The sequence below is a fragment of the Carcharhinus amblyrhynchos genome, chromosome 10, assembly GCF_965287045.1.
Source record: "Carcharhinus amblyrhynchos chromosome 10, sCarAmb.v2.hapA, whole genome shotgun sequence".
NCBI lineage: Eukaryota > Metazoa > Chordata > Chondrichthyes > Carcharhiniformes > Carcharhinidae > Carcharhinus > Carcharhinus amblyrhynchos.
In genome coordinates this window covers 58029580-58055191 of record NC_137333.1, presented here as the reverse complement: position 1 = coordinate 58055191, position 25612 = coordinate 58029580, and the positions used below count along the sequence as shown (strand labels likewise).

The 25612-nt window shown below is 42.8% G+C and overlaps 1 protein-coding gene across 4 annotated transcripts in view; it reads left to right on the top strand.

Moving 5' to 3' along the window:
• The first annotated feature begins 2728 nt into the window (after positions 1-2728).
• The window catches only part of LOC145348955 (ubiquitin carboxyl-terminal hydrolase 35-like), a 399754-nt gene continuing 376870 nt past the window's right edge, over positions 2729-25612 (top strand). For 2 of the 4 annotated variants that reach the window (XR_013888041.1, XM_080197094.1), the window contains exons 1-3: positions 2729-2882; positions 8039-8144; positions 11493-12182. Coding sequence is in view for 3 of the 4 variants with exons in the window: in XM_080197094.1 (XP_080053220.1) it covers positions 11504-12182 (679 nt within the window). In the remaining variant the exon portion in view is untranslated. Of the gene's footprint in view, positions 3195-3385; positions 3542-8038; positions 8145-11492; positions 12183-25612 lie in introns of those variants that run through there. The other 2 variants (XM_080197095.1, XM_080197096.1) reach the window with 2 other exon arrangements.

Here is a 25612-nt window from a genome sequence, read left to right as displayed (position 1 = left end):
CCAGCAGGCCATGAACTTGTAGTCAATTCACTGTACAAAAGCTCTTTTCGTATACGGCCTTAATCCATAAATGGATGTGGCCAAACCAGTAATTATGTCCTTGATTTAGCAATGTGTATGTGCTGATGGAATTAGCCTTTTCCAATGTTTATGGTATGTTAATTATATTCTTAGAGCATACAGATGAAGGGCATTTTTAAATTAATATTTGAGCCTATACACTTAGGGAACAGGTGGGACACTGGGATTGAGGGGAGAACTGTGACACTGAACAAATTCAATAAAAGCTCTCAGTAAAGAATATGTCTATATCTTGCTTCTGACTTCATCAGTCAAAAGCAACCCAGTGGGTTAATGGGTTCATTAACATCCAGCATGACTAAATTCATGATCTTGTCTTACCATGAGATGCCAAACATAGGCCTGAAACAGCCTTTTCTCCTACCCAGCATATGTTGTCTAAGTCTCACCACTGTTTAGGAGTGCACAGAGGATGCAGGCTTGATAGACTTGCAGTTTGGTGTTCTCAGTTCACACTCTCTTGGATATAACAGCTGCAGCTTTTGTGATGCATGTATTGCTTTCGCTATCAAATGACATATTACTTGTGATTGTGGAGCCTTGATATGTCAAGCAAAAAACAAACTCGAGAGTCATATTGTCAGTGACAGTTTGGCAACACCCTGGAACATGTGATTTGTCTTCCTAATGGCTGATGGTCAAACCAAATTTTTTATTGGCTTAAAAAAGTCTGTTCAATTGCCGCTTTTCCTTGGTATGGAATGTAAATGTGGCATTGTCACTGTCAAGCAGCTCTCTGGTGAGGACTTGGCACACTGTTGTCTTAGATCTCATGGAGCAAGGCTGAACAGCTTTTTGTTAATTCTGGTATGTAAGCAGACACCCTTAGTGGATTACCTAAAGGTCTATGACAGCAGCAAAGAGAAAGATATGCCACAGTGCCAGAACACAACCCTGTTTGACCCCAGTCCAGATTTCAGAGGATTCCAATGTTGCCCCAGCTTACCTTGTACATCATAATGTCAATGAAAAGAGTTCACATTGAACAGCTTCAACTGGCAACCTATTTTCTTCTGCAGCTGAAATAGACTACCTCTGCTCACAATGTTGAATGTTTTAATGAGATTGATGTAATGGTCTCCTTTGTTTACAGCATTTCTCTTGCAGCTATCTGACTGAGAAGATCAAGTCAAGCTTCAGCTAAGATCTGCATTTGAAAAATAATGTCTTGTAGTAACAAAGGCCCTGATGATGATTTCAGCAGCAAATGAGTTGAGACCCATTAACTTGGATGTGCGTTTAATACGTGTGAGAGGCTATGTGTAGAGATTGGTTTAACCAATATCATTCACGATGCAGGGTCTAGACAAGTGTCCCACTCATTGGCTTCAGGTTTTTTATGGATGGGCCAGCAGCTATAAGAACAAAATAAATCACAAAATAAAGATTTATCAGGAAATGTTTCACGGAGATCAGTGAGAATGTAGAAATCACTGCCACAGTGACATATTTAAGAGGTTGTTTGATCAATGCATGAGTTTAGGAATAAATGAAAGCACCAGAGACAGAGTAAGATGAGGTTTGTGAGAAATCTCAGTCCATCACGCAAACCAGCCTCCCATTCATTAACTCCATCTACATTTCCCACTGACTTGGAACAGCATAATCAAGGGACATATGCACCCCAGAGATACATTCTTCCACCTTCTGTCGGGAAAAAGATACAAAAGGTGGCACAATGGCCTCACAGCACCAGGGACTTGGGTTCGATTCCCAGCTTGGGTCACTGTGTGTGAGGAGTTTACACGTTCTCCCCGTGTCTGTGTAGGTTTCCTCCAGGTGCTCTGGTTTCCTCTCACAGTCCAAAAGACATAGTGGTTAAGTTCATTGGCCATGCTAAATTCTCTCTTCACATACCTGAACAGGCGCTGGAGTGCGGCAACTCGCCGATTTTCACAGCAACTTCAATGCAGTGTTAATATAAGCCTACTTGTGACACGAATAAATAAACTTTAACAAAAGTCTGAAATCATGTAGCAACCGACTCAAGATCTTCCCTGCTGCCATCAGACTTTTGTTGATCCTTCTCTACATCCTAGCTATAACTGTAACATTATGTTTTGCACCATTTCTCTGCCTTCTCCCCAATGTACTCTATGAACGATATGTTTTAACGTGCAAGACACAATTCATTCTGTACCAATAAATGTGACATTAATAAATCAAATCACTGGCACTTATTTCTTATGTTCTTATGAATTGGGGTCAATGCACTGTGGAACAGAACAAACAAGTCCAGCCTGTCAGACAAGCGGTCCTCAATTTGCCCTGAACACAACGGGTGTGGACTATGCGGGTTTTGCTTACCCCTTCACTGATTGGCTATTGACCTGTTTGTAGGCGGGCTCCTCGGCTCCTAGTGTGAGCTTCGGATTGGCTGGCAATGCATTCGTGGGCGGGCCCGGTGGATGAGTCTTCTTTTTGTGACTGGTTGGTGGAGTGCCTGTGGGCGGGCCCGGTGGGATGAGCCTTTTCTTTGTGATTGGCTGGTGGAGAGCCTGTGGGCGGGCCTGCTGTTTTTTTTCTCATTCTGATTGGCTAGAGCTGTATTCGTAGGCGGACCCTGTGATTCGGTTTGTTCATTCTGATTGGTTGGCGATGAGCGGTGCGCTCTGGCTGTGGCGATGTGCTCGCGCTGCAAGTCGTGCCGTTGGGTCAGAACTCGCGTGCTAAATGCCGCAGCGGTTAGCGGGAGGGCCAGTGCGGAAAATATCAACTCCTTTTGTGGGGTACAGTGACTCCCAGCGCCCGGCTGACAAAGAGCCCGCGGGCCTGGCTTCACGCATTGGAATGTTTTAGAGGTCTCTGATTTTTCAGTTGCGTGTTTGAAGGTTAGAACGGGGGCTGATGTTAACTAACGTTAGCTCTGCCCCGAGTTATGGGGCACGGCAGCTGTGAGGATATCTGGCTCGACCAGAGCTGAGTGGCAGGGACATTGCTGCCAGGGGCGGTGGCGGTGCCGGTGCCATGCTCAGTTAAGAGGCTTCTGGCGACGTGAAGATGGCCTCTCTGAAGTCCAGTGAGATTGCCGAATACTTGCGGGCTGCACCAGGAGACTGTCCGGCAGATTTTAGACTATGCGAATTTCGTGAATTAGTGCCACGCATGTTTATGTCAGTTGTTGATATATTTTACTTCTAAGATAACATCAAGCGTCCTGCGATAATCTGCCAAATCTATATTAAATGATTAGCCTTCTCCTCCCGTTATATTTCTTTTACGTTTTTAATTGCGACTTTACCTTTAGTTACCCGCAGACTCATCGCAGCTCCCCACTTGTTTAATGCATAATAAATTTACTGGATAATTTAGTATCTCACTTTTTACCGAGTTAGAATTTAGAGCCGTTTTACAAATATAAGTCAAACCTAGCCGTCTGCTTCAATGTGTAGTTTGTCTTCAACTTAATTTAAAATTAAGCAAATGATGAATAGTACTGAAACCTGCACATAAACCAGTCGTAAGTTTAAAATCCAATTTGTTCTTTTCCAGAGATCTATTATATTTTTAAATGCATCGATGCTTTCATATTCTGTCATTGTTAAACTTACTGTTATGGATCATAGCTCATTAAATGTACTTATAATTTCAGTTGATACTCCTTTCCTATATCTTGCGCTGCTTAAATCAAGTCTCTAATATTTTCTTACACAGTCTGTACATTTTTGATCTTGACGTGTTCTACTTCAGAAAACAATGAATACAACTAGTTAATGACGATTTTACAGCTGTCATGTTTCAAATTGTGACATTAGCTGTACTCATTTTTCTAGTACAAAAAACAGGCAGGCATTCTTTAATGTTGGGTGGCAGAGTGGTTAGCGCTGCTGCCTCAGTGCCAGGGACCAATGTTCAATTCTAGCTTTGGATGACTGTGGAGTCCTTGTGTCTGTGTGGGTTTCCTTTGGATGCACTGATTTCCTCCCACAGTCTGAGGATGTTAAATTGCCCCTTAGATTCTAAAGATGTGTAGGTTAGATGGATTAGCCATGGTAAAATTTTATTAGAAATAATGGCCTAAATCTTCTGGTTTTCCCCCCCCATACAATACCAGACTTCTTGGAAGACTGTAAGACATGGGAGCAGCAGGAAGCCATTCAGCCCATTGAGTTTGCTCTGCTATTGAATGAGATCATGACTAACCTGATATAATTCTCAACTTTATTTTCCTGCCTTGTCCTCACAAGCCTTGACTCCCTTATTGATTTTAAAAAGCCATCTATTTCGATCTTTGAATATACTTGACAATCCAGCCTCTACAAGATTACCTTCTGAGAGAAGAAATTTCTCCTAATTTCTGCCTTAAATGGGTGACCCCTTACTCTGAGATCATGCTATCTGGTTCTAGCCTCTCCACAAAGGGGGAAAATATATTTGCTGATGACACAAAGATTGGTGGAACGGCAAGTTGTGCGGAGGGTGTGGAAAGTCTGCAGAGGGATCTAGATAGGCTGAGCGAGTGGGCGAGGACCTGGCAGATGGAATACAGTGTTGGCAAGTGTGAGGTTATCCACTTTGGTAGGAATAATGGTAGGAAGGACTACTACTTACAGGGCGAAAAGCTGCAGCATGCTACGGTGCAGAGGGACCAGGGGGTCCTTGTGCATGAGTCGCAAAAACGCAGCCTACAGGTACAGCAGGTGGTCAGGAAGGCAAATGGGATGCTGGCCTTCATGGCGAGGGGGATTGAATGTAAAAGTAGGGAGGTCTTGCTGCAACTGTACAGGGCACTGGTGAGGCCGCAGCTGGAGTACTGTGTGCCGTTTTGGTCGCCACACCTGCGCAAGGATATTTTGGCCTTGGAGGGAGTGCAGAGGAAGTTCACTAGGCTGATACCGGAGATGAGGGGGTCTGTGAGGAGAGGCTGAATAAACTGGGCTTGTACTCGTTAGAGTTTAGAAGGATGAGGGGAGATCTCATTGAAACATAAAAGATGATGAAAGGGATGGATAGGGTAGAGGTGGAGAGGTTCTTCCTGCTCAGAAAGGACAGCAGGACTAGAGGGCACAGCCTCAAGATAAGGGGGGGGGACAGTTTAGAACGGAGTTGAGGAGGAACTTCTTCACTCAAAGGGTGGTGTATCTCTGGAATTCTCTGCCCGTTGAAGTGGTTGAGGCTTCCTCGCTAAATATATTTAAGACGTGGGTAGATAGGTTTTTGGTAGGCAAGGGGATTAAGGGTTATGGGGAGAAAGTGGGAAAGTGGAACTGAGCCACTTCAGATCAGCCATGATCTTGTTGAATGGCGGGGCAGGCTCGAAGGGCTAGATGGCCTACTCCTGCTCCTATTTCTTATGTTCTTATGAAAAAACTTCTCAATCGACCCTGTTAAGCCCCATGAGAATCTTGTGTCTCAATAAGGTCTCCCTTCATTCTTCTAAACTCCAGTGAGTACATATCCAACCTACTCAACCTCCTCAATAGAAAATTCTTCCATACTTGTGATCAACTTAGTAAATCATCTCTGCACTGCCTCCAATGCCAGTTATCTTTCCTTGATAAAGGGATCAAAACTGTTCACAGTATCCCAGATTGTGGTCTAACTAGTAAACTTTTAGCAAGACTTTCCTATTTATGTACTTCATTCTCTTTGAAATAAAGGCCAACATTCCATTTGCCTTCTCTATTACCTGATGAACTTGTGTGCTAGCCTTTTGTGATTTATGCACAAGAATCCCCAAATCCACTGAGCTGCAGTTTGCTACAGTCTTTCTTCATTTAAGTAATATTCAGCATCTTTATTCTTCCTATCAAAGTGCATAACTTCACATTTTCCTTTATTGTATTCCATCTATCAAGTTTTTGCTCACTTAGTCTATGCCTCTCTGTAGATTCTTTGTGTCATCCCCACCACTTGCTTTCCCATCTATTTTTGTGTCATCTGCAACTTGATAATGGTACATTCATTTGCCTTGTCTAAGTCATTAATATATTTGTAAACAATTGTGATCCTAGCACTGACCTCTGTGGCACTCCATTAGCTACAGATTGTCATCCTGAAAGTTCCCACCTTTTCCCAACTCTTTCTTCTATCAATTAGCTAATCCTCTATCCATTCTTGTATACTGCCCACCAATGCCATGGCTCTTATCTTCAGCAGCCTTATGTGCGGTACCTTATCAAACACTTTTTGGAAATTCAAGTATCTTACATCTACTGGTTCCCCTTTATCTAACTTGTTTGTTACTACCTCAAGGAACTCTAATAAATTTGTCAGGCATGATTTCCCCTTCATGAAGCCATCCTGACCCTGCTTGATTATACAATATATTTCTGAATGGCCTATCCTTTATAATGGATTCCAACTTTCTCAGTGACATGTTAAGTTAACTGGCCGATGGTTACCTGCTATTTGCCTCCCTTCCATTTTGAATAAGGGCAATATACATCGGCAGCTTTCCAATCCTCTGGGACTTTCTGGAATTTAAGGATTTTTGGAAGATTGCTACCAATGCATCCGCTATCCCTGTAACTACTCCTTTAATATCCAAGGATGCAACCCATTGGTTACAGGGGATTTAATGGCCTTTAGCCCCATTAGTAGTACTTTTTCTTTAATGATAGTTATTGTATTTATTTCCTCTATCCTCTCTCCCCCTTTTTGCCTCTTGATTATTTCATATTTTTGGAATGCTGTTAGTGTCTTCTACTGTGAAGACTGTTGCAAAGTATTTGTTTAACTCATCTGCCATTTCCCATTGTCCCACCTTACTACCCTCCAATCCCCTCTGATAAAAAGTTATTGATTAGTTACAAGTAAGGCTTACATTGACATTGTAATGAAGTTACTGTGAAATTCCCCTAGATGCCACAGTCCGGCACCTGTTCTGGTCAGTGCACCTAACCAGCACGCCTTACAGAATGTGGGAGGAAACCCATGCAGACATAAGGAGAACGTGCAAGCTTGGCACAGGCAGTGACCCAAACTGGGATTCGATCCTGGGTCCCTGGCGCTTTGAGGCAACAGTGCTAACTGCTGTGCCACCGTGTTGCCCCAGAGTTCCTACCGCTCCACCTGCCTAATCGCTGATATTCCCCGACCCCGCCTGATTAATCCCAGAACCCAATCTCCCACTTGATTTCTCCAGCTCCTGACTACACCCCCTTCAAGCCCACCATCCACCTTGTTACTGACCGTATGCACTTGCCTTCTATCTGTAGCTTTCCAGAGAAGCAATGGCACATTTAACTTTACTTGCCAGAAAACAGCAGCTCATGCTGTAAAAATTGGGTGTGGTTTCTGCCTTTCCTTCTTTGTTTCTCCTTCCAAGGCTTGCACAGACGGAGTTCTGCAGTATTCTCCATTGGAAGATTGCCATGAAAAATTGGTTTTGATTTGATTTATTATTGTCCTGTATTTGTATACAGTGAAAAGTATTGTTTTCTACGCACTATACAAGAAGGTTTTTTTAATGTCTAATTGGGTTTGGAAATAGAGGTTCTGACCTTGAATGGAAAATTGGGGGCAGTACCTTCATCAAGAATGCAATGTCCTAGCTGATAACCTGAATAGTTGACTCTGCTCTCCTGTGCACCATATCCCCATTACTGTCTTAGCTCAATTCACTGGAACATACTTTGTATGTCTTTTGTGTTGATACATATTTCCCTACCTCTTCAGAAACTCTTCAAATCCCATCTATGCAGTCATCTCCATAGTTTCTTCCCTCATGTTTAACATGTTTCTGTTCTCTGAAGCACTTTGTATCATTTCTGCTCTCTGCAGTGCTTTGTGACACTCATTGTGCCAATTGGATATGTAATGCATGTTGCTGTTCTTGATCTATTGCTGGTTGAATGAACCAAAGGTTCTCTTTGATTTCCTTTGTCAATAATACTGTTGAACTGGGCAACAATAGGTCTAAGACGTTGATTCATGTCGACTTGCAATTTGATTTTAAAAAAAAGTATATCTTTGCTGATGTATCTGATATTAACTTGGGATTTTCCATTTGCAGCATGAGTAGAATTGATTGTTTGCTGTTTGGAGAATCATGGGGTGATCGAAGTATAAAACAGATTGTTTAAAGAATCAGGTGAATCTCTTCAAAGCTACACCTGAAGGTAGGATTGGTAATTTATCTTGGTCTAGAGTTTTAAATAAAGGCTCCTATATTAATCAGTTCAAAACATTTTAATGGTTGCATGAGCCAAGAAAATCACAGTAGGTATGCTGCACATAAAGTAAATTGGCAAACATGCAGTTGCTTGAGTCAGCTAAATGAAGTTGGGCATGTATAGATGGACTAAAATGATAAACTAGCATCACTTTGTTCATACAGTCAAGGCAATAGAGTTATAGCCGCCAAAAGATTATTAAGGAATAGAACCATACAAGCTCACAACACAAGAAGCTAATCCATCCATTGTACCTGTGTACCATGGCATCTGCCATGTACTTGCTACTCAACTTATTTAACCCTCTTAATTCTACTCACCACTCACATTCTACCAAGTTATCAGCTAACTTGGAAATATTATTTGGCTCTGTCATCCAAATCATTGGTATATATTGTGAATAACTGGGGCCCAAAATCTGATCTCTATGGGACTACCTAATCACTCATGCCTTGTAGAAAAGGACCCTTTTATTCCACTCTGTTTCCTGTCTGTATATTACCCCCCAAACTCATGCACTTTAATTTTGCACACTGATGTCTTATGTGGGAAATCCAAATATGTCATATCCACTGGTTCACCCCTATCCTACTAGTTGCACCCTCAAAAAAAACTCCAGTAGGTTTGTCAAACATGATTTTCTTTTCATAAACTCAAGATGACTTTGTCTAATTCTCTCATCTTATTTGTCTAGTGTAGACAGCATAACTTCATTTTCACTTAGCCACTTACTCTAATTCAAGGTCGCAGGATGTCAGAGCCTATCCCAACAGACACTGGGCAGGATATGCCCAGGATGGGACACCAGTCCATCACAGGACATGCACTCACATAAACTGAGGGGCAATTTGCTGTGGTCAATTCACCTAATTTGTTTTTGGACTGTGGGAGGAAACTGAAGCACCCAGCAAAAACCCATGCAGACGCTGGGAGAAGGTGCAAACTCCACACAGTCGGAAACCCAAGGCCAGAATCAAACCTGGGTTCCTGGAGCTGTGAGGCAGCAGTGCTAACCACAGCCCCAAACATGATGATCCATATGTAATTTCTAGGGTCTGACAATGGCAGCCAGGCCTTTGCTTCCAGTTATTAATTAAAGTCCCCTTCAGTTGCAAGAATGCAATGTTTTAGCTATTGTCTGACCTTAAACGGTGTTTGAAATTGTGCTACTTCATACCATAATAACTTAATAAATAACTTTGGCCATTGAAATGTAAAACTTTAATCTTTCAGCTGTTATTTATTGAAAATGGTCAGTTTATTTTATTCATGAGCAACTTAAAGGATTTCTGATTTGACTATGCCATTTACAAATTACTCGTGTGTTTTTTTTTTCTCTTGAAACAATAGATTCCAATTTACCACTAGTCCAGAGCAGAGTACTTGGGCATTTTTTTCCAGTCTCTTGTGAACATGATTTACCTTCATATTCACCTACTTTGAACTTTGAATACGTGGCCACTCTGGGGATTTTTCATCCGTCATAAGTATTACATGTCCACTTCAGCTGAGCTGGGCTACTGATGATTAGTTATTCAGTTGCAGATATTCCTGCCCTTTGATCAGAACATTTCCATGTTGGACACTTCACTCCTCCCATTTGATATCCATGGTGTTCTGAATGCATCTCATGTTGAACCTGCTTATTATATCAGGAGTAGGTAGTCCATATCTCAGGCGTATAAAGTGGTAAATATTACCACAGCTTAGTAAACTGCAAATGTTGTAAGTTTCCTCAAGTCTCTTGCATAAACATGCAAACCAAGCTTGCTGTGGCAACTCTGTTTGCCTCCTTGCTGTCAATGCAAACATTTTATTGTTTTTATGAGATGGGTGAAATTATCAATGGGATTATGTTATGAACAATTGTAATACGTGAGGCATAGTCTGAATTTGGTGTTGGTTGGTGGACTACCTCTGTTATCCCTAATTTAGCCAACAGTTGTCAGCCACTTTTTAAAAAAAAAAGCCCATGATCTTTTGAAGGCCATGTTACATGAGGACACATTCATCAGCAAACAGCAATTCCAATATCATGATTTCATATTTTTTTTCACGGGATGTGGGTGTTGCTAGCTGGTTCAGCAGTTGTTGCCCCTCCCTAATGGCCCTTGAAAAAGTGCTGGTATCTGCTGCTGCCTTCCATGAGCTATCAGTACACCCACTGCACTGTTGGGGAAGGAGATCCAGAATTTTAATCCATCAATGGAACACCGACACAGTTCCACATTAGGATGTTGTGTGGCTTGGAGGGCAACTTGCAGGTGGTGGTATTTCTATGCATCTGTTGCCCTTGTTCTTCTAGATGGTAGAGGCTGTGCATTTGGAAGATGCCCTTGAAGGAGGCTTAACAAGTTATTGTTGTGCTGCTTTTGTGGTACGCACTACTGCCAATGTGTAATGATGCAATGTCCACTGATTGACCATCTAGCATCGACCTATGCACTAGAAACAACAATAGCAAAGTCAGCCTTGTCGATCCTGTAACACCAGCCTTATCAACATCGAAGAGTTTATGCCGAATTTGGGAGAGCTTTATCATAGACTAAGTATGATTCAGTGAGTATATGTATGTCTCAGATATCACAATCACCATGTTTGGACATATCTGGTCTCATCAGCAGGATAGACCCACCAAAAATGGCACCAAGTTGGTATACAGTTGAGAGAGAAATGCCCCGAGATTTCTTAACATTAACTGTGGACCCCATGAAGTTTCGTACCATCAGGTCAAGTGTAGGCAAGTAATCCTCCTGTGGATATCACCTAGTTCTCCCTTTCAGCTGATGAATCAGTGTTCCCCCATGTTGAGCAGAACGGAGGAAGCACTGGGAGTAGCAAGGGTACACCAATATCCTTTTGGCCCTTGTTAAGTTTTCTGCAGGTGAGCTGGAGTGGAGGCTTTTGCTTCCAGAGAGAGCAGCAGTCCACCACCTCTTTTCTTTCCCTGCCCTTGTATTATTCAGTCCATAATCTAGTTGAGTTGAATCCTGCCTCACCTGATAGGCATGCATATATGGGCTAGCAGACTACTGAATGGCAATCAAATTTGCTCCACAGTGCAGAAATGCTGAATTCAGTTGTAGCACCACATTACCTTCCATTTCTGACCTGGATTGGTTAAGGCAACATAAAGCTAGCATAAATACATGACATCCTACTCAGTACTTTTGCAGTACCTATTATTGTTAGCAGGTTTGAAGAACTTATTACCAGTATTCAGTATGTGTGTGTGTGTGTGGATATCCTTTTACAGCAAATGAAATAAGAATTAATGCAAATGTTTTGTTTTAGATTCCGAAGACATGGACAAGATATTAGAAGCCGTGATGTTGTCCCAACATCCAACTTCGGTAAAGCATAGCCTTGTGAGACATATTTTAGAGGCAGCAAAGAAGCCTCTCGACAGTAAGCAGTGTTGGGCTATGTTTGAGTTGTCTACAAAGTTTATTTTGTTGGGTGATACAAAGTTCAAAAAAGATGTGGGCAAAGAGATTCTAGAGGCCTTTGCGCAAAACCACACTGCAGAATTTGAGAGCTTTTTTAATGTGAAATTTGTCTTGAAATTGGTGCAAGATGGATATGGAACATTGAACAAAAGGAGTGTTGGGATTTTAGAGTACATCCATCTAGGATTGAAGTATATTCAAGACAATCCTTCTGCTGATGAAGTATTTCATGTCCTTCAAATTGAGATTCTCCGAATAGTGTGCGAGAGACCCGGATCAAAACTGTGTGCCAGCATTAGTAAACTTCTTGTTGAATTTCCTCATTGCATTCCAAGTGGGAAGTTTCAAGTGGTATTCTGTCAGCAACTTGTTAGAAGCATAGGGCAGTTCCAGTTTTCATCTGAAGAAGAAGATGAAATTGTGGAATTCCTGGACCAAGTAAACAAAGTAAGCGGTTTATTACAGAGGATCTGGCGGACTCGTACAGCAGCCATTATTCCATCTTTGCGAGAACTGTTTACTGTTATTTCATCAGGTAAGGAAAAATGTGTTTTTTTTGAAATCTTGTATAATTATTGATTATATTATGTCGCCCTTTCAGTTTATAAGCACGCCTACTTTGAGTGTTGGCTACTGCTTCTGCAAACCCAGCATCGAAGACAAGTAAGAACTTGGAAATTGTCCTTTTGTGGGTTTGCAACAATTATTTCTTTTGTATAAGAACTTTGGTGTTTGTACACTAGCATTTTTAACGTAGGAATGTCTGGGTCATGTATGATAAATCATTGCTATTGATTGTTGGAACCTGGGATTGGATCAAGCCTATAGAAGTGAAGCCCTTAAAGACTATTGTAGATATTTCATTGTGCTACACAACCTTATAGTCACTTTCTGCTCTAGCAATTAAGATTACTGCCAAATCTCTCTTTTTGCATTGGAACAGCTCCATTGAAATGGACAATCACTATTTATGGCTTCTTATTGTCACTTTGCCCCTTTCCAATCTGTTTCTACCTTGTCTACAAATGCGTTGTCTATATTACACACTGTCTATATGGCACCATGTCTATCTGTGCATTGCCAAGGAGAATAAACATAGTATGCACCTGAGTATACTGGGGGAAAGAACTTGTCATTTACTTGGGCTCCACTTTTATATTTAAAGTGAAATGAATTGGAACATTTTCCAGTAGTTCTAATTGGTGAGTTCTCAATACAATTGCGTGGAGTATTTTTTAAAATATAATTTTCAAGATTTTTCATTTTGTTTTACAAATAATGCAACAAACTCTCAAAGATTGCTACAGTACAGCAAGATTATTTTCACAAAAATACATTTAGGAAGAGATAGGAAAAAAATACCAATGCAGTTGGTTTGGATTATTCATTGTATCCAGCATCGCCCATCATATGGGGAGGGGTTTGTGTGTGTGTGTGTGTGTGTGTGTGTGTGTGTGTGTGTGTGTGTGTGTGTGTGTATTCTACAATACAGCTACAATTCACTCAGCAATGCACCATCAAGCTCACAGGATTACAGCGAAAGAGCTACAGAAGTTATGTCTTTAAAGCAGCTATTGCTATTGCTTATTCAGCTGTTTAAAAGTACAAAAGATTAGCACAGATATTGACCATCTAGCACCATGGATTTTCACATTGCACTTGGGCATGCTTCTCCTATCTCCAGCCACCTTGGAGGCACCAAAAATAATTTTTCTCCAGGATATATAGTCTGTTCCATAACAGGAGTTGAGCAGAGATTCTGTAATCCCAAAGCAGTTGAAATACTAAAAAATATGCAAGCCCATAAACTCTAGGGGGAGCTTTCCTCATTTGCCGTGAGGCCTGATAGGGCTCTACCCATTACTTCAACATTAAACCGCTTACCCATCTCCCTGCAGTCGTGCTACTCATTTTAACCATAGTTATAGTAAAGGATACCTGCTAATGTCCACCACTATTTATGCCAGGATTATAAAGTGAGAAGACAGCTCTATATAACCTCCACAACATATTCCTAAAATGAAAAGTACAATGTGGAATACATTCCATTAAGGATAAATGTATGTCCCTGGATTCCCCAGCATATCAGGAAAATGATCGCAAATTCATGACCATGCTCATTCATTCCTAGCAATATGATAAATCACATAACAGGATCAATTAAGAGATGAAATTAGAGATAAAGATGAAAGGATGCCCTTGAACTCACCAGGATACCAAGCAAAAGTTTGCTACCGTGCTCACTTTCAGGATTGCCCTGATCATAAAGGATGTAAAGGGATCAATTAAAATATGAAATTAAGGAATAATTTAAAGGGTTAACAAAGATCTGCAGATTATGACTCTAAAGAGGATAATTGGTGAAATTTGCCTTGGTGTTTAATCACAGGATTGCCCTCATCAAAATAATAAAATTGTGATATAGGAACAACACAAGGATATAATTACAGGGATACAGTCTAGGATTAATGAATTGCAGTGTAACAAGCCAACAGGAGATGAATGCCTCTGTGCTCATATCATACATCCTTGTCAGGATAAAAGACAAAATCACGAAATCAGGAGTATAATAATAGGATCACAAAGTTCAGAATTAATGATGGACTGCGGGATAATATAACCGTCTATGGAGCTTGAAAAGACCAAGGCCATGACAGGATCATTGAGCAACATCCAGAGTTTCATCAAAGCCTTTGCACCTCTGCCATGTTGTTGTCCTGAAGTCCTGGTAGAAGGAAATCTACGTCCTGGCGTGTGGTGAAGACTCGCATGTCTAGCCGTCTCCAGCCCTTCTTGACAAACACTGAGGATGAGGCCACTTAAGACCAATGATCTTCAACCAACCCAGGCCTCTAAGACCACATACCATGTGCTCCATCAAACTCAAAACACCCAGCTTTCAAATTGAGATTGTGAAAGCATGGCAACCAGTTCTAAAACTGCCAGAAATTCATCCCAGCTCCCCTCTGGAGACCAGGCACACGGATACTGATTTTCCAGTTCCATCTGTTCCATATACCATGCAACAGGTGTTCAAAGGACTGAAGATGAGCCTTCTGAGGAAACTGCCCTCTCGACTGATAGCACTCACTTCTCTGCTCCATCCATTTTTTGATATCATGCAGTTCACCAATGTGAGCACCAGTGTTCTGTGCTGAGGAGCTGAAACCATTGTGTACAGCTTTGCCCACGTTGGCAGCTATCATCTTGATGCGTATGGCACTGCTAAAGCATAGGCCCCTCCACAGTGAAACTGCCACTGTGAACTGCACCCTACCTCACCTGCCTCCTACCACTTCAACCAGATGAAAATTTTCTTGACTTAACTCAGTTTTCCGAGACCAAAATGTAGCCAAGATCTTCCAGGAACGTAGCACAGATTATACACATCAGGGCTATGTACTTATGGGTTGTGCATCAGGATTAAAAAACGAGCAGACAGAGCCACCGAAAATACAGCCGCTCTTTACTTTAGATCACGTGACCCCTAGAGTATTTATTAAATTGACTGTTTTGTTTGATGTTGATGGAAAAATAAAATTAAATGGTTGGAAGTAAGGTACATTGGGCTGTGTTTATCAGATGTCTAACTTTATGATAGAAAAGTGAAGTATGCTGTCAAATCCATAGCCAGTTGTTTTTGACATGGTTGAGCCCATTGGCCTCCACCAACGCTTTTTTTTCTGTCCAGCTGAATTGGACCATGTTGTAGGTAAAATAATACCTCTGAGACTGAGTGAGTCAAAGTACAGTGTCTTTATTACAAAAGCTTTTGGGAGAAGCCGGTTCCTAAGGTGGTCTGCTAGACTTCTCCCCGAATACAAACAAGTGTGGATATTTGTACATTATGGTTCCCAGTCCCTGGGTCCATGCACGATCACAGTTTTTCTGACTTCAGTCATGATTGTAGTTCCTGGGTCCAGTCATGACCGCAGTTCCTTTTCAAACAGCCGTTATCGCGCTTCAGCACCTGAAGCTGTTTAGCTAAGTTTGCACAAACAGATAAAGTTTGCAATGCTCTTGCACAAATTCCAGGTATAAAATTCATTAATCCTTTCCCTTCTTCAGTCTCTCCTTTTGGTCAGGGTCAGGTCCAAGCATGAGGGGACTTGTCATATTTATGGGAAGCCAGGACATTTTGCCCCGACTGTAGCCAAATGTTACCAGCATATGGGCCTACCTCCTTCGTCAGGAGATCTGCCCCTTCTGTCTGTACACTTGCACTCAGCATAATCCTGTTACTGTTTTACAACAAGCGTTCAATAATGCCATACAAACACAATAAGCGATAACAATGATAATTAATACAATCAACCCATGAATTGCGTATGATCCCTGCGACCCGAACCATTGCCCCAGCCAACCCGGAAGGTTATAATTATGATATTGACTCCCTCCATCTTATATTGTCTTTTCCTACTCATTTGATATGATCTGCCAGATGAATTATTTTCCGAATCATCTGGGATATACGTGCAGCATTCGGATCCAATTATAGCACACGTTCATCCCTGGGAGGCGAACATAATCGAGTGCCAACCGGTTCTGTAAAGCAATGGTCTGAATAGCTACAACCTCTGCTGATACCTCAGATGGCTGTGCTCACCTCCTCGAACCTGTCTCTAGTTTAATTTGTAATTCTCTCTCAGGTCGAGGCTATATGTATAAATTCCTGAGCTGCTTTTGCTGTCCCATAAGGTGGGTAGGCTATCCTGAAGAACCGTGCTGTCTCTCCAATGGCTCGCTTAGCCCTAAGGTGTATCTCGGGGTGGTCCCGCAAGTAAGTGTAAGGGTGAATATAGGGCACCACGTATGCTAATTAATATTCTGCCCAATTCCATGGACGCCACAGGGTAGGATTTGTTTCCACAGACAAAATAGGTACCATTATATGCAGTCATACTGTTTACATAAGCAGAGGAGAGGTTGACCTGGGCATCGGTTGTGGGGCAATGGATTGTAATCTGTTGCACCAAAGCCCGGGCGCCATGGTTAACATTAACCTGCTGAGTACAGTAGCTCCAGCCAGCAGGTATGGTTCTGTTCCTGACATTGAAAATACCTTGCATAGTGGTGACTGATGGGGTTTTAAACGTCACTTTCCTTATCCCTTCCTGGGTTCCATTCTGATTCAAAATCCATATTACCATTTCTGGAATTGACAAAGGGATAGGGACTAAAGGCCCCCTCCCCCGTGCATGGTAATGTGTGAGCAGACCCAGCACTTGCTCAAATTTGACTGAAATGGATGCAAGTGAGACATGTATACGAAAGTGTTCATATGATGGGGTCCAATTTTAGCGGATTGGTGCAATGATCGCTTGGACTAGCCAAATGTCTTTGTTGATTTATTCATTCTCTCGAGCCCTCTGCTGTTGCTGAGCACAGGTCTAACCTGGCTCCTCAGCTAAACACTGGAAATTCCAGTTATACCAAGTTACGTTGCGCAGGAGATCCCAATCACCTCGCCCCTCCAACAGAGATGGTAACATGGTAAGGTTAAGGAATTCCGAACAGCAGCCCCTACGGGTTATCTCCCAGGGGCCTATTTCATGTGTTGGAAGATTACAATACACAGAGTCATCGTTACAGAGATGCTTGCGATGCTCTAACCCCAAGTCCACACAATTCCACCTATGCATTCCCTCCGTGGCTGGCAGGGCAAGGGTCATGAGAAGCAGCAAGAGAATCATTCTATCACCTAATTGTAACCCGCGCAACTGTTATACAATGGACCAAAAGCTATATTGCCTGCACGCAACTTCCCATGCACCTGTTCAGCTTGCTTGAAGATCAATCATCTCATGGATCTGTGAACTGAGTACATTATATATTTTTCCAATTGGTGCTGGTGTATTCTTTCAACTGAGTCCGATGTTTCCAGATGCCCCTGCCTTGCTTATCTATGCAGGCACAAGTATCGCCACTGATTATGACCTCATAGGGGCCATTCCATTTGGGGGCGAACCCAGGCTTTCCAGGTTAAGTTTTTAACCATAACCTTGCTGCCCGCCGGAGGTACCTTAGGGATCTGTTCTAGCTCATTTTGCTCATCCTTCACTATTTGGTTTTTGCATATCCTTCAGTTGGGCGCTTAGTTCTAAAACATATTGTCTAATCCTGTCCTGTAATGGGCCTACGTCTGCCCCATCAGTAATAATTTGACTCAAGCAGTTGCATAACCCTTCCGGTCATTAGCTCATATGGTGTCAGCCTGGTGGTTTGATTTGTAGTGGCTCTGAGTTTCATTTAATATGGTAGGTAACACCACGGTCCATCTTTTTCCCAAGTCTTGCATAGCCTTTGCTAGGGAGTTCTTAAGTGTTCTATTCATACGCTCCACCATTCTCGAACTTTGAGGGTGGTAGGGTGTGTGAAATTTCTGTTTTATCCCTATCAGTTGACTTACGGTTTTTACTACCTTCCCCGTGAAGTGTGTGCCGTGATCAGAGTCTATTTGTAACGGTACTCCCCACCTTGGGATAACTTCCTCAGCTAATATTCTCGCCACCGTAGTGGCTGAACAGTTTTTAGTCGGGAATGCCTCTACCCATCTGGTGAATTGGTCAATTATCACCACGCAGTAGGTTCTCCCATGTGACTGAGGAAGAGGTCTTGTAAAGTCAATTTGTAGATGTTCCCAGGGACCCTTAAGGCGAGGCTGGTGCCTGATCCTAATTTTTACAGGCCTCCCTGGGTTATACTGGGCACAGGTTACACACCGATGACAATACCGTGCAATGTCCTGTCCCATTCTTTCCCACCACCACTCTTCCCTACACTGGTTGTCATGGCATCTCTGCCCATATGTGATGGTCCACGATATAACTGCATCAGAGTATGCTGGATACATTCTGGTGCTAGAACTTTATCATCTAATCTCCATACACCCTTTTCATTGTGTAACTCCTTGAGCTTACACTTGAAGAAGAGCGTGCGAGGTGGTATCAGCAAGTAGCTGTGAGATGTCTGTTGGCGGTGGTTCAACTGTAACCGAGGCAGCCGGCACAGCTTGCACTCCTATTTCTAAGGTTGATTGTGCCGCTTTGTTGGCTGCCTGGTTTCTCTTAAAAAATATACCATTCAGGACTTTGCTTATCTGGTTCCTTTTGGTGTGCCTTTACCTTCAATACCATGTGCCTTTACCTTCAATACCAATGGGAGCTCGCTGGCATCCAATAAGGCTTCAATTCTTTGTCCATGCTTGACTGGAGTGCCTCCTTTTGTAACAAATCCCCCCGTCTTCCCCAAGCGGTCATATAGTCATGCACAATTCCAAATGCATATCTACTGTCAGTGTAAATGTTGACCCTTCTCCCTGCTACCTCAGTAAAAGCCTGGATCAAGGCCGCTAGTTCTGCCACTTATGCTGACATACCTCCCTCTATCCTTCCTGCTCGGACCACTTGTAAGTCTACATTTACCATCACTCGCGGTGACCTGTCTATGTACTTCCATGACTCATCCACAAACAGGGTCACCTCCAGTGCCTCCAACAACACATCCTTTATTCTATTTTCCTCTATCTCCTCATCAATGTTTCTGCATGTGTGTGGTTTCCCTTCACCTAACATTCCTTCGGCGGGGTTCTCTCTCATGGTTCGTACGATGGTGATGGACTTAGAGAGGGGAAGAAGTATTGCCTCCCACTTTGCCCTTCTCATATTTGAGACAGATCGTGATTTTCCTGAATTTAACATTTCCACCAAGGTATGTTTGGTGTGCAAAACTGTATTTCCTGTCATTACAATGAGCTCGCTGACTTTTACTGCCCATGCCATGCAATTCAGTGCAGCTGTACACCGGGGTAATCCAATTACTATGGGGCCCTCGGCTGTAGAATAATATCCCACTGGCTGCTGTTTGTACTCATAGGTTTGGGTTACTACTGCTGAATAAACGCTTCTTCATTGTTACGGTAGATATGAAAACCCTTACTAGCATCTAGTAACCCAAGTCTTGGGGCTGACATTTATCCTGCTTTTTGTTTACTATATACATCTTGCTGTTCTGATCCCCACTCCACAGCTTCTAGAGTGGGTTCCCTCCCCCTTTTTAGTAGCCTTTTGGATTGGCTCAACTAATTAGGCATGTTCTGGTATGAAGTTGCGGCTGTAATTAAACAATCCCAAAACCTTCCTTACCCCTCGGACAGTTACTAGCCTTGGCATTTGTTGTATCACCATTTTCCTGACTATGGGCATTTCCTTGGTCCCTTTGGATTTTAAATGTCCCAAATCAAATACCTGTGGTTTTCCTATTTGGGCCATTTTTGGGCATGCCTTCAGTCCTCGGTCTTCTAAATGCTACAAGACTTGAGTATAGTGCTGTCTAATGTTATGCTTTAGTTTCAGAGGCTATCAAAATGTAATCTACATACTGTAATATTGTGCTCCCTTTTGGGAGTTCCACTTGTTCTAGTATCTTACTCATTACTTGGTGAAGTATGGTCAGGCTGTTATGGAGTCCCTGAGGGAGCTTAGTCCATGTGTACTGCTTCTTACCTACCATGAAGGCAAATTTATCCTGTGAATTGAAATCCAAGGGGATAAACCAAAACCCAATGGCAATGTCTAATACTGTAAAAATCTCATGGGATGGTGACAGTCCATTTAGGATAGTGGAAGGGCTGGCCATGATGGGATGTAGTTTAGGAGTTACTTTATTTAAAGTCGTATAATCAGTGGTTAATCAGTAATTCCCATCTGGTTTGCACACCGGCCAAGTCGGGAGTTGGTACTAGCGGTCTTCCACAGGATCCCTTTTTCCACCAATCCCTTCACAATTTCCTTGACTGCCTCTTGGCTTCGGGCTTAATGGGATATTGTCGGTGAGGTTTATGCTCCAGACCTTCCACTATTATGGGGTCATTTTTAATTAGCTCGGTATCTAGTTTAGTTTTTGCCCATATCCCCTGGGACAAAGGTACATATGGCGCCAAATCCACTGTCCTCTAATCGCCAATCACGTCCTGTCGCAGATGCAGCATGGATGATTCCAAAATGATTTGCATAGGCTCCCACCTTTTCCTTTTTTCCATCGTGATGGGGCGAAATCAATTTGCCCTTTCCACAATCTATTAAAACTTCATATTCCTTCGTAAATCATTTCCCATAATTGTTCTTTCATTGTTCTTACATACATAAAATTGCATGGGTATATACAAATCATTTAATTCTACCAGAGTGGCCTTGTTTAGATAGGCTGGGGTTTTCTGTCTGTTAATTCCTCTTATGCAAATCATTTTATTAATTGTAGGTAGGGGTAGGTCCGTGATGGATATGGAGGGTCCTGTGTCCACCAGCATCTCACATTGTCTGCCCCCTACTAGTGCAGACACGTAAATCCTACCTTCCTTATTACCTGTACCCAAGGCGGCTGCCGACCGTCAGCTAACCTCCTCCGTTGCAGTGGGGGAGGCTGGGTTAGGTTGACTATGTTTGTTCCAACAAGTGGCTTCTGTATGTCCACTCTGGTTGCAAAATTGGCATGTAAGCATTTTCCTCTTCCTCCCCCTTTGGGGCCCTACGGTCGGGGCAAAATGTCCTGGCTTCCCACAAATATGACAAGTCCCCTTAGGCTTGATCCCATTAGTTAAGGCTATGTGCTCCTACTTTATTCTTGGGTATTGCTTTTTGTCTAGTCTGTCCTTAATTCCAGAAGCCTATTCCACTAATTCATCATAACCCCATGAACTGATAACTCCCATTTTAAGCATTTTCTGATGAACTGCTGACAGCCCATCTTTAAATGTCTGGATGAATGCCATATCTGTACAGGCGGCTTCGGGCATCCCCAAGCGTTCCTGGTAGATCTTTAAAAGTTGCTCCCCATATTCAGAGGTCCCTTCATCTTTCTGTTGTTTAGTATTTGTAATTTGAGACCAGTTGGTTGGTGCATCACCCAGGACATGCTGAACTTCTGCCTTAAACCAATTAAGTGGTTCCTGTTGTGCCTCCACTTCTGCTGTTAACTTGACTGCGTGTGTCCATCTTCCTCCCCAGTAATCAAACTGAGGCTGCTTGGCGAGGTCTGTTGGTGCGCCCCGTCACCCATCAGTCTCTTTATTCTGTGGGCAGGCAGCTCGTACCAACTGATGTATATCTCGTAAGTGTAACTGGTGGCCAACCCAGACTGTGACCAAGTCTGACCAAAATTTGGCATTTGCACTCCGGGGCTGAAGTTTCCCCAGTGAAATCAGGGTCTGGTGTCTTTCCCCCTGGGGTGAAGGGCTTAAATTGGGCTGTGGGGGCATTTATGGTACCTTCCTGAACTACAGGGGCTAAGTTGTGAACCACCTCTTTGTCGGGTTCAAAATCTCCCTCCAGTGCTGTGGGCTTTATTATCCGGCTACCGGGAAATGGGGGCAAGGATCCCCAAGAATGGTCCTCAAGTGTTTGACTTTTTTTCCAATTCTCTAACATGTGATTGTAACGTTTTGATTCATTCCTTATCATTGGCCCATTTTTTACTAGAGACAGAGTTTTGCTTAATCTGTCCGGCCAGTTGGTGCACCAATAAAACTCCGATTTTCTTGGCCCTGTCTTTATTTTCTTTCTCCAGCCATTTACACTGTTGATCCAGAGGGTGAGATGGGTCCCACCCCCTTTTGTCATCTGCTTAATGAGTCTGTCTCTTTCAGTCATGTACGGGTTTATCAGGCATCCCGGGGTACCCACTGTCTTTGTGATTCTGCCATATTATCGATAAGTTTATACTCACCACCTGGAGTCTCCTGTTCTCCCTTTTCGCTCTCCCACTCCTAGGTCACTCTTATCAGAGTCCAATGATACTTTTTTAAGGTGATCAAATCCTTCCGCACCACTGCTTACACTATTAAGCCAGCTTTTCTTTTCCCTCCGGCAATCACTCAGACAGTTTCTCTCTTCACGTCTGAACATCACACCCTAGGCACTTCTTCTTTCTCCAGTCTCTACACCTTCAAATTCCTGACCTTTGGGGGGAATGGGGTGCTACCCCTCAACAACCCGTCTAAAGCTGGGTTAGAGACAGATGCCTCCTTGTCGACACATGTTCAGTTCAGACGTCTTCCACTTCCACATTCTCTCATCACAGATGATTGTCCACTGTAGTTTGACCCACTCTGTTAGGCTCGGTGTTCTATTCCGGTGCCCCGGTAGTGGTCATTCAACCGGGTCCACAAACAGGATCCTGTTTGTGATGCCAATTTGTTGTAGGTAAAATTATACCTCTGAGACTGTGAGTGAGTCAAAGTACAGTGGCTTTATTACAAAAGCTTTTGGGAGAAGCCGGTTCCAAAGTGGTCTGCCAGACTTCTCCCCAAATATAAATAAGTGTGGATATTTATACATTATGGTTCCCAGTCCCAGTCACGATGTAGTCCCAGGGTCCAGTAACAATCGCAGTTCTTCTGACTCTAGTCTTGATCGCAGTTCCCAAGTCCAGTCATGATCACAGTTCTTCCGACTCCAGTCACGATTGCAGCACCTTTCAAGCAGCCATTATTGCGCTTCAGCATCTGCAGCTGTTTAGTTACGTTTAATTAGCATACAAGCCTGCACAAACAGATAAGGTTTGCAATGCTCTTGCACAAATTCCAGGTACAAAATTCATTAACCCTTTCCCTTCTTCAGACCACCCTCATTTGGTTCCTGTTGTAGCCAAAAAAATCATCTGCAATCATTTCTCTTGTACTGTCACCTCAAGTCCGCCAGGAACTTATTCTCTGCTCCCTTCTGTTTCAAGGATGAAGTAAATATCTATGAGCCTTGCCACCAATTCATTCCCTTTCCTTGATTCTGAGCTGAATTTCCGACCTCATGTTCTCCTAGTGCCCATCTTTGCCCCAGCTTATTTTCTACTGAAACTCTTATGTACACTTCTATGTTACATTCAGAATTTAGCAGTTTTAAATGTTTTGTTCATGGGATGGAATATTGCTGGGAAGATCAGCATTTATTGCCCATCCCTGACTGCCATTGAGAAGTTGCTGATGAGCTGCTGTCTTGAGCCACTATAGTTAATATGGTATAGATACTTAGAAGCATTGTTGGGGAGGGGGTTTCCAGGATTTCCATCCAGTGACAGTTTTCTCCTGCAGACCTCCCATTAAGCATAGGCTCACCAAGTTCCATTCACTCATCATCCCTGTGATTATTTACCTTTAGGTCCACTGTCTCATTAATGATCATCCTCCGGTTCAAATCTGTCTGGTGGACAGGCTTTGGGGAATCAGAAGGTGAGTTACTTGCCACAATATTCCTAGCCTCTGACCTCTAAGCCACTGTGTTTATGTGGTGAGTCCCGTTGAGTTTCTGGTCAATGGTAACCCCTAAGGATGTTGACAGTGGGGGATTCAGTGATAGTTACACCATTGAATGTTAAGGGGTTTGAGTGTCCCTTATTGGCCATTGCCTGGCATTTGTATGGTGCAAATGTTACTTGCCACTTGTCAGCCCAAGCCTGGATATTGTCCAGATTTGTTGCATTTGAACATGCACTGCCTAAGTATTTGAGGAGTCGTGAATGGTGCTGATCATCGAACAGAAGTGGCGAACATCCCCACTTCTGACCTTATGACAGAGGGAAGGTCATTGATGGAGCAGCTGAAGATTGCTGGGCCTAGGACACTCCTGAAGACATGTCCTGGAGCTGAGATGACTGACCCTCCACAACCACAACCATCTTCCTATGTACCAGATGTGACTCCAACTAGCGGAAAGTTTACCCCTTGTACCCACTGATTCCAGTTTCGCTAGGGCTCCTTGATGCCACACTCGGTCAAATGTGGCCTTTATATCAAGGGCTGTCACCCTCACCTCACCTCTGGAATTCAGCTGTTTTGTCCATGTTTAACCAAGGCTGTGATGAGGTCAGGTGCTGAGTGACCCTAGTGAAACCCAAACTGGGCGTCACTGAGCACATTATTGCTGAGCAGGTGCTGCTTGATAGCACTGTTGATGACCCCTTCCGTTACTTTACTGATGATCAAGAATAGACTGGACGCTAATTGGCCAGGTTGGATTTGTGCTATTTTTTTGTGTAGAGGACATACTTGGGCAATTTTCCATATTGGTCAATAGATGCCAGTATTGTAACTGTACTGGAAGAGCTTGGCTATGGGAGTGGTAAGTTCTGGAGCACAATTCTTCAGTACTATTGCTGGAATGTTATCAGGGCTCATTGCCTTTGCAATATGCAGTGCCTCCAACTGTTAATGTAAGCCCACTTGAGATAATAAGTTTACCTCGTATGAGGTTATGTAAATTAAAAGATGCACGCACAGACACTGGGGAAGACCTGTTGCAGAATTATGCAAAAAAAAGCTAAGGAAGTTTTAATTTGTGATGCGTTAACATCTGCAGTGCCTCCAAGTTGAGGGAGTTGGGCAAGATAGACCTCTTTCAGTGCCAGAAATTCCAACTTTAAGGAACTACAGTTGGTATTATTTCTCTTAATGGACATCAACATTTGTTTCTGAGGCTTATTTCAAAACATTACAATTCCGAAGATGTGCAGATTAAGTGCATTGGCTCATTTACCATGGCCAATGAGGGGTTATGGGATTGGGTAGGTGGGTGTGCCTGGGGAAGATGCTCTTTTGGAGAGTCAGTGGAGACTCAGTGGGCCAAATGGCCTCCTTCCACACTGGGGATTCTAATAATTACTTGTACTTATGGTGTCTTTACCCACTAGGCTATGATGCCGTTGGGGGAGAGAAGCATTAAGTGTGAAGTTTTAAACACCAGAATTTCAGAGTTCTGTAATTGTGTGTTCAGTTTTTAGCTGGTTTATTTTGTGAGTCTGCAACCAGTGGGGTTCCTCTGGGACTGCAATTATTTACAATATATACTAATAACTTGAAAGGAAGCAAGTGTACAGAGAGCCAAATTTGCAGATGACAGAAAAATAGATGGAGAGGCAAATTGCAAGAGTGATATAAAGTTTATGATATTAGGCAAAGTTGGCAAATGAAATATAATG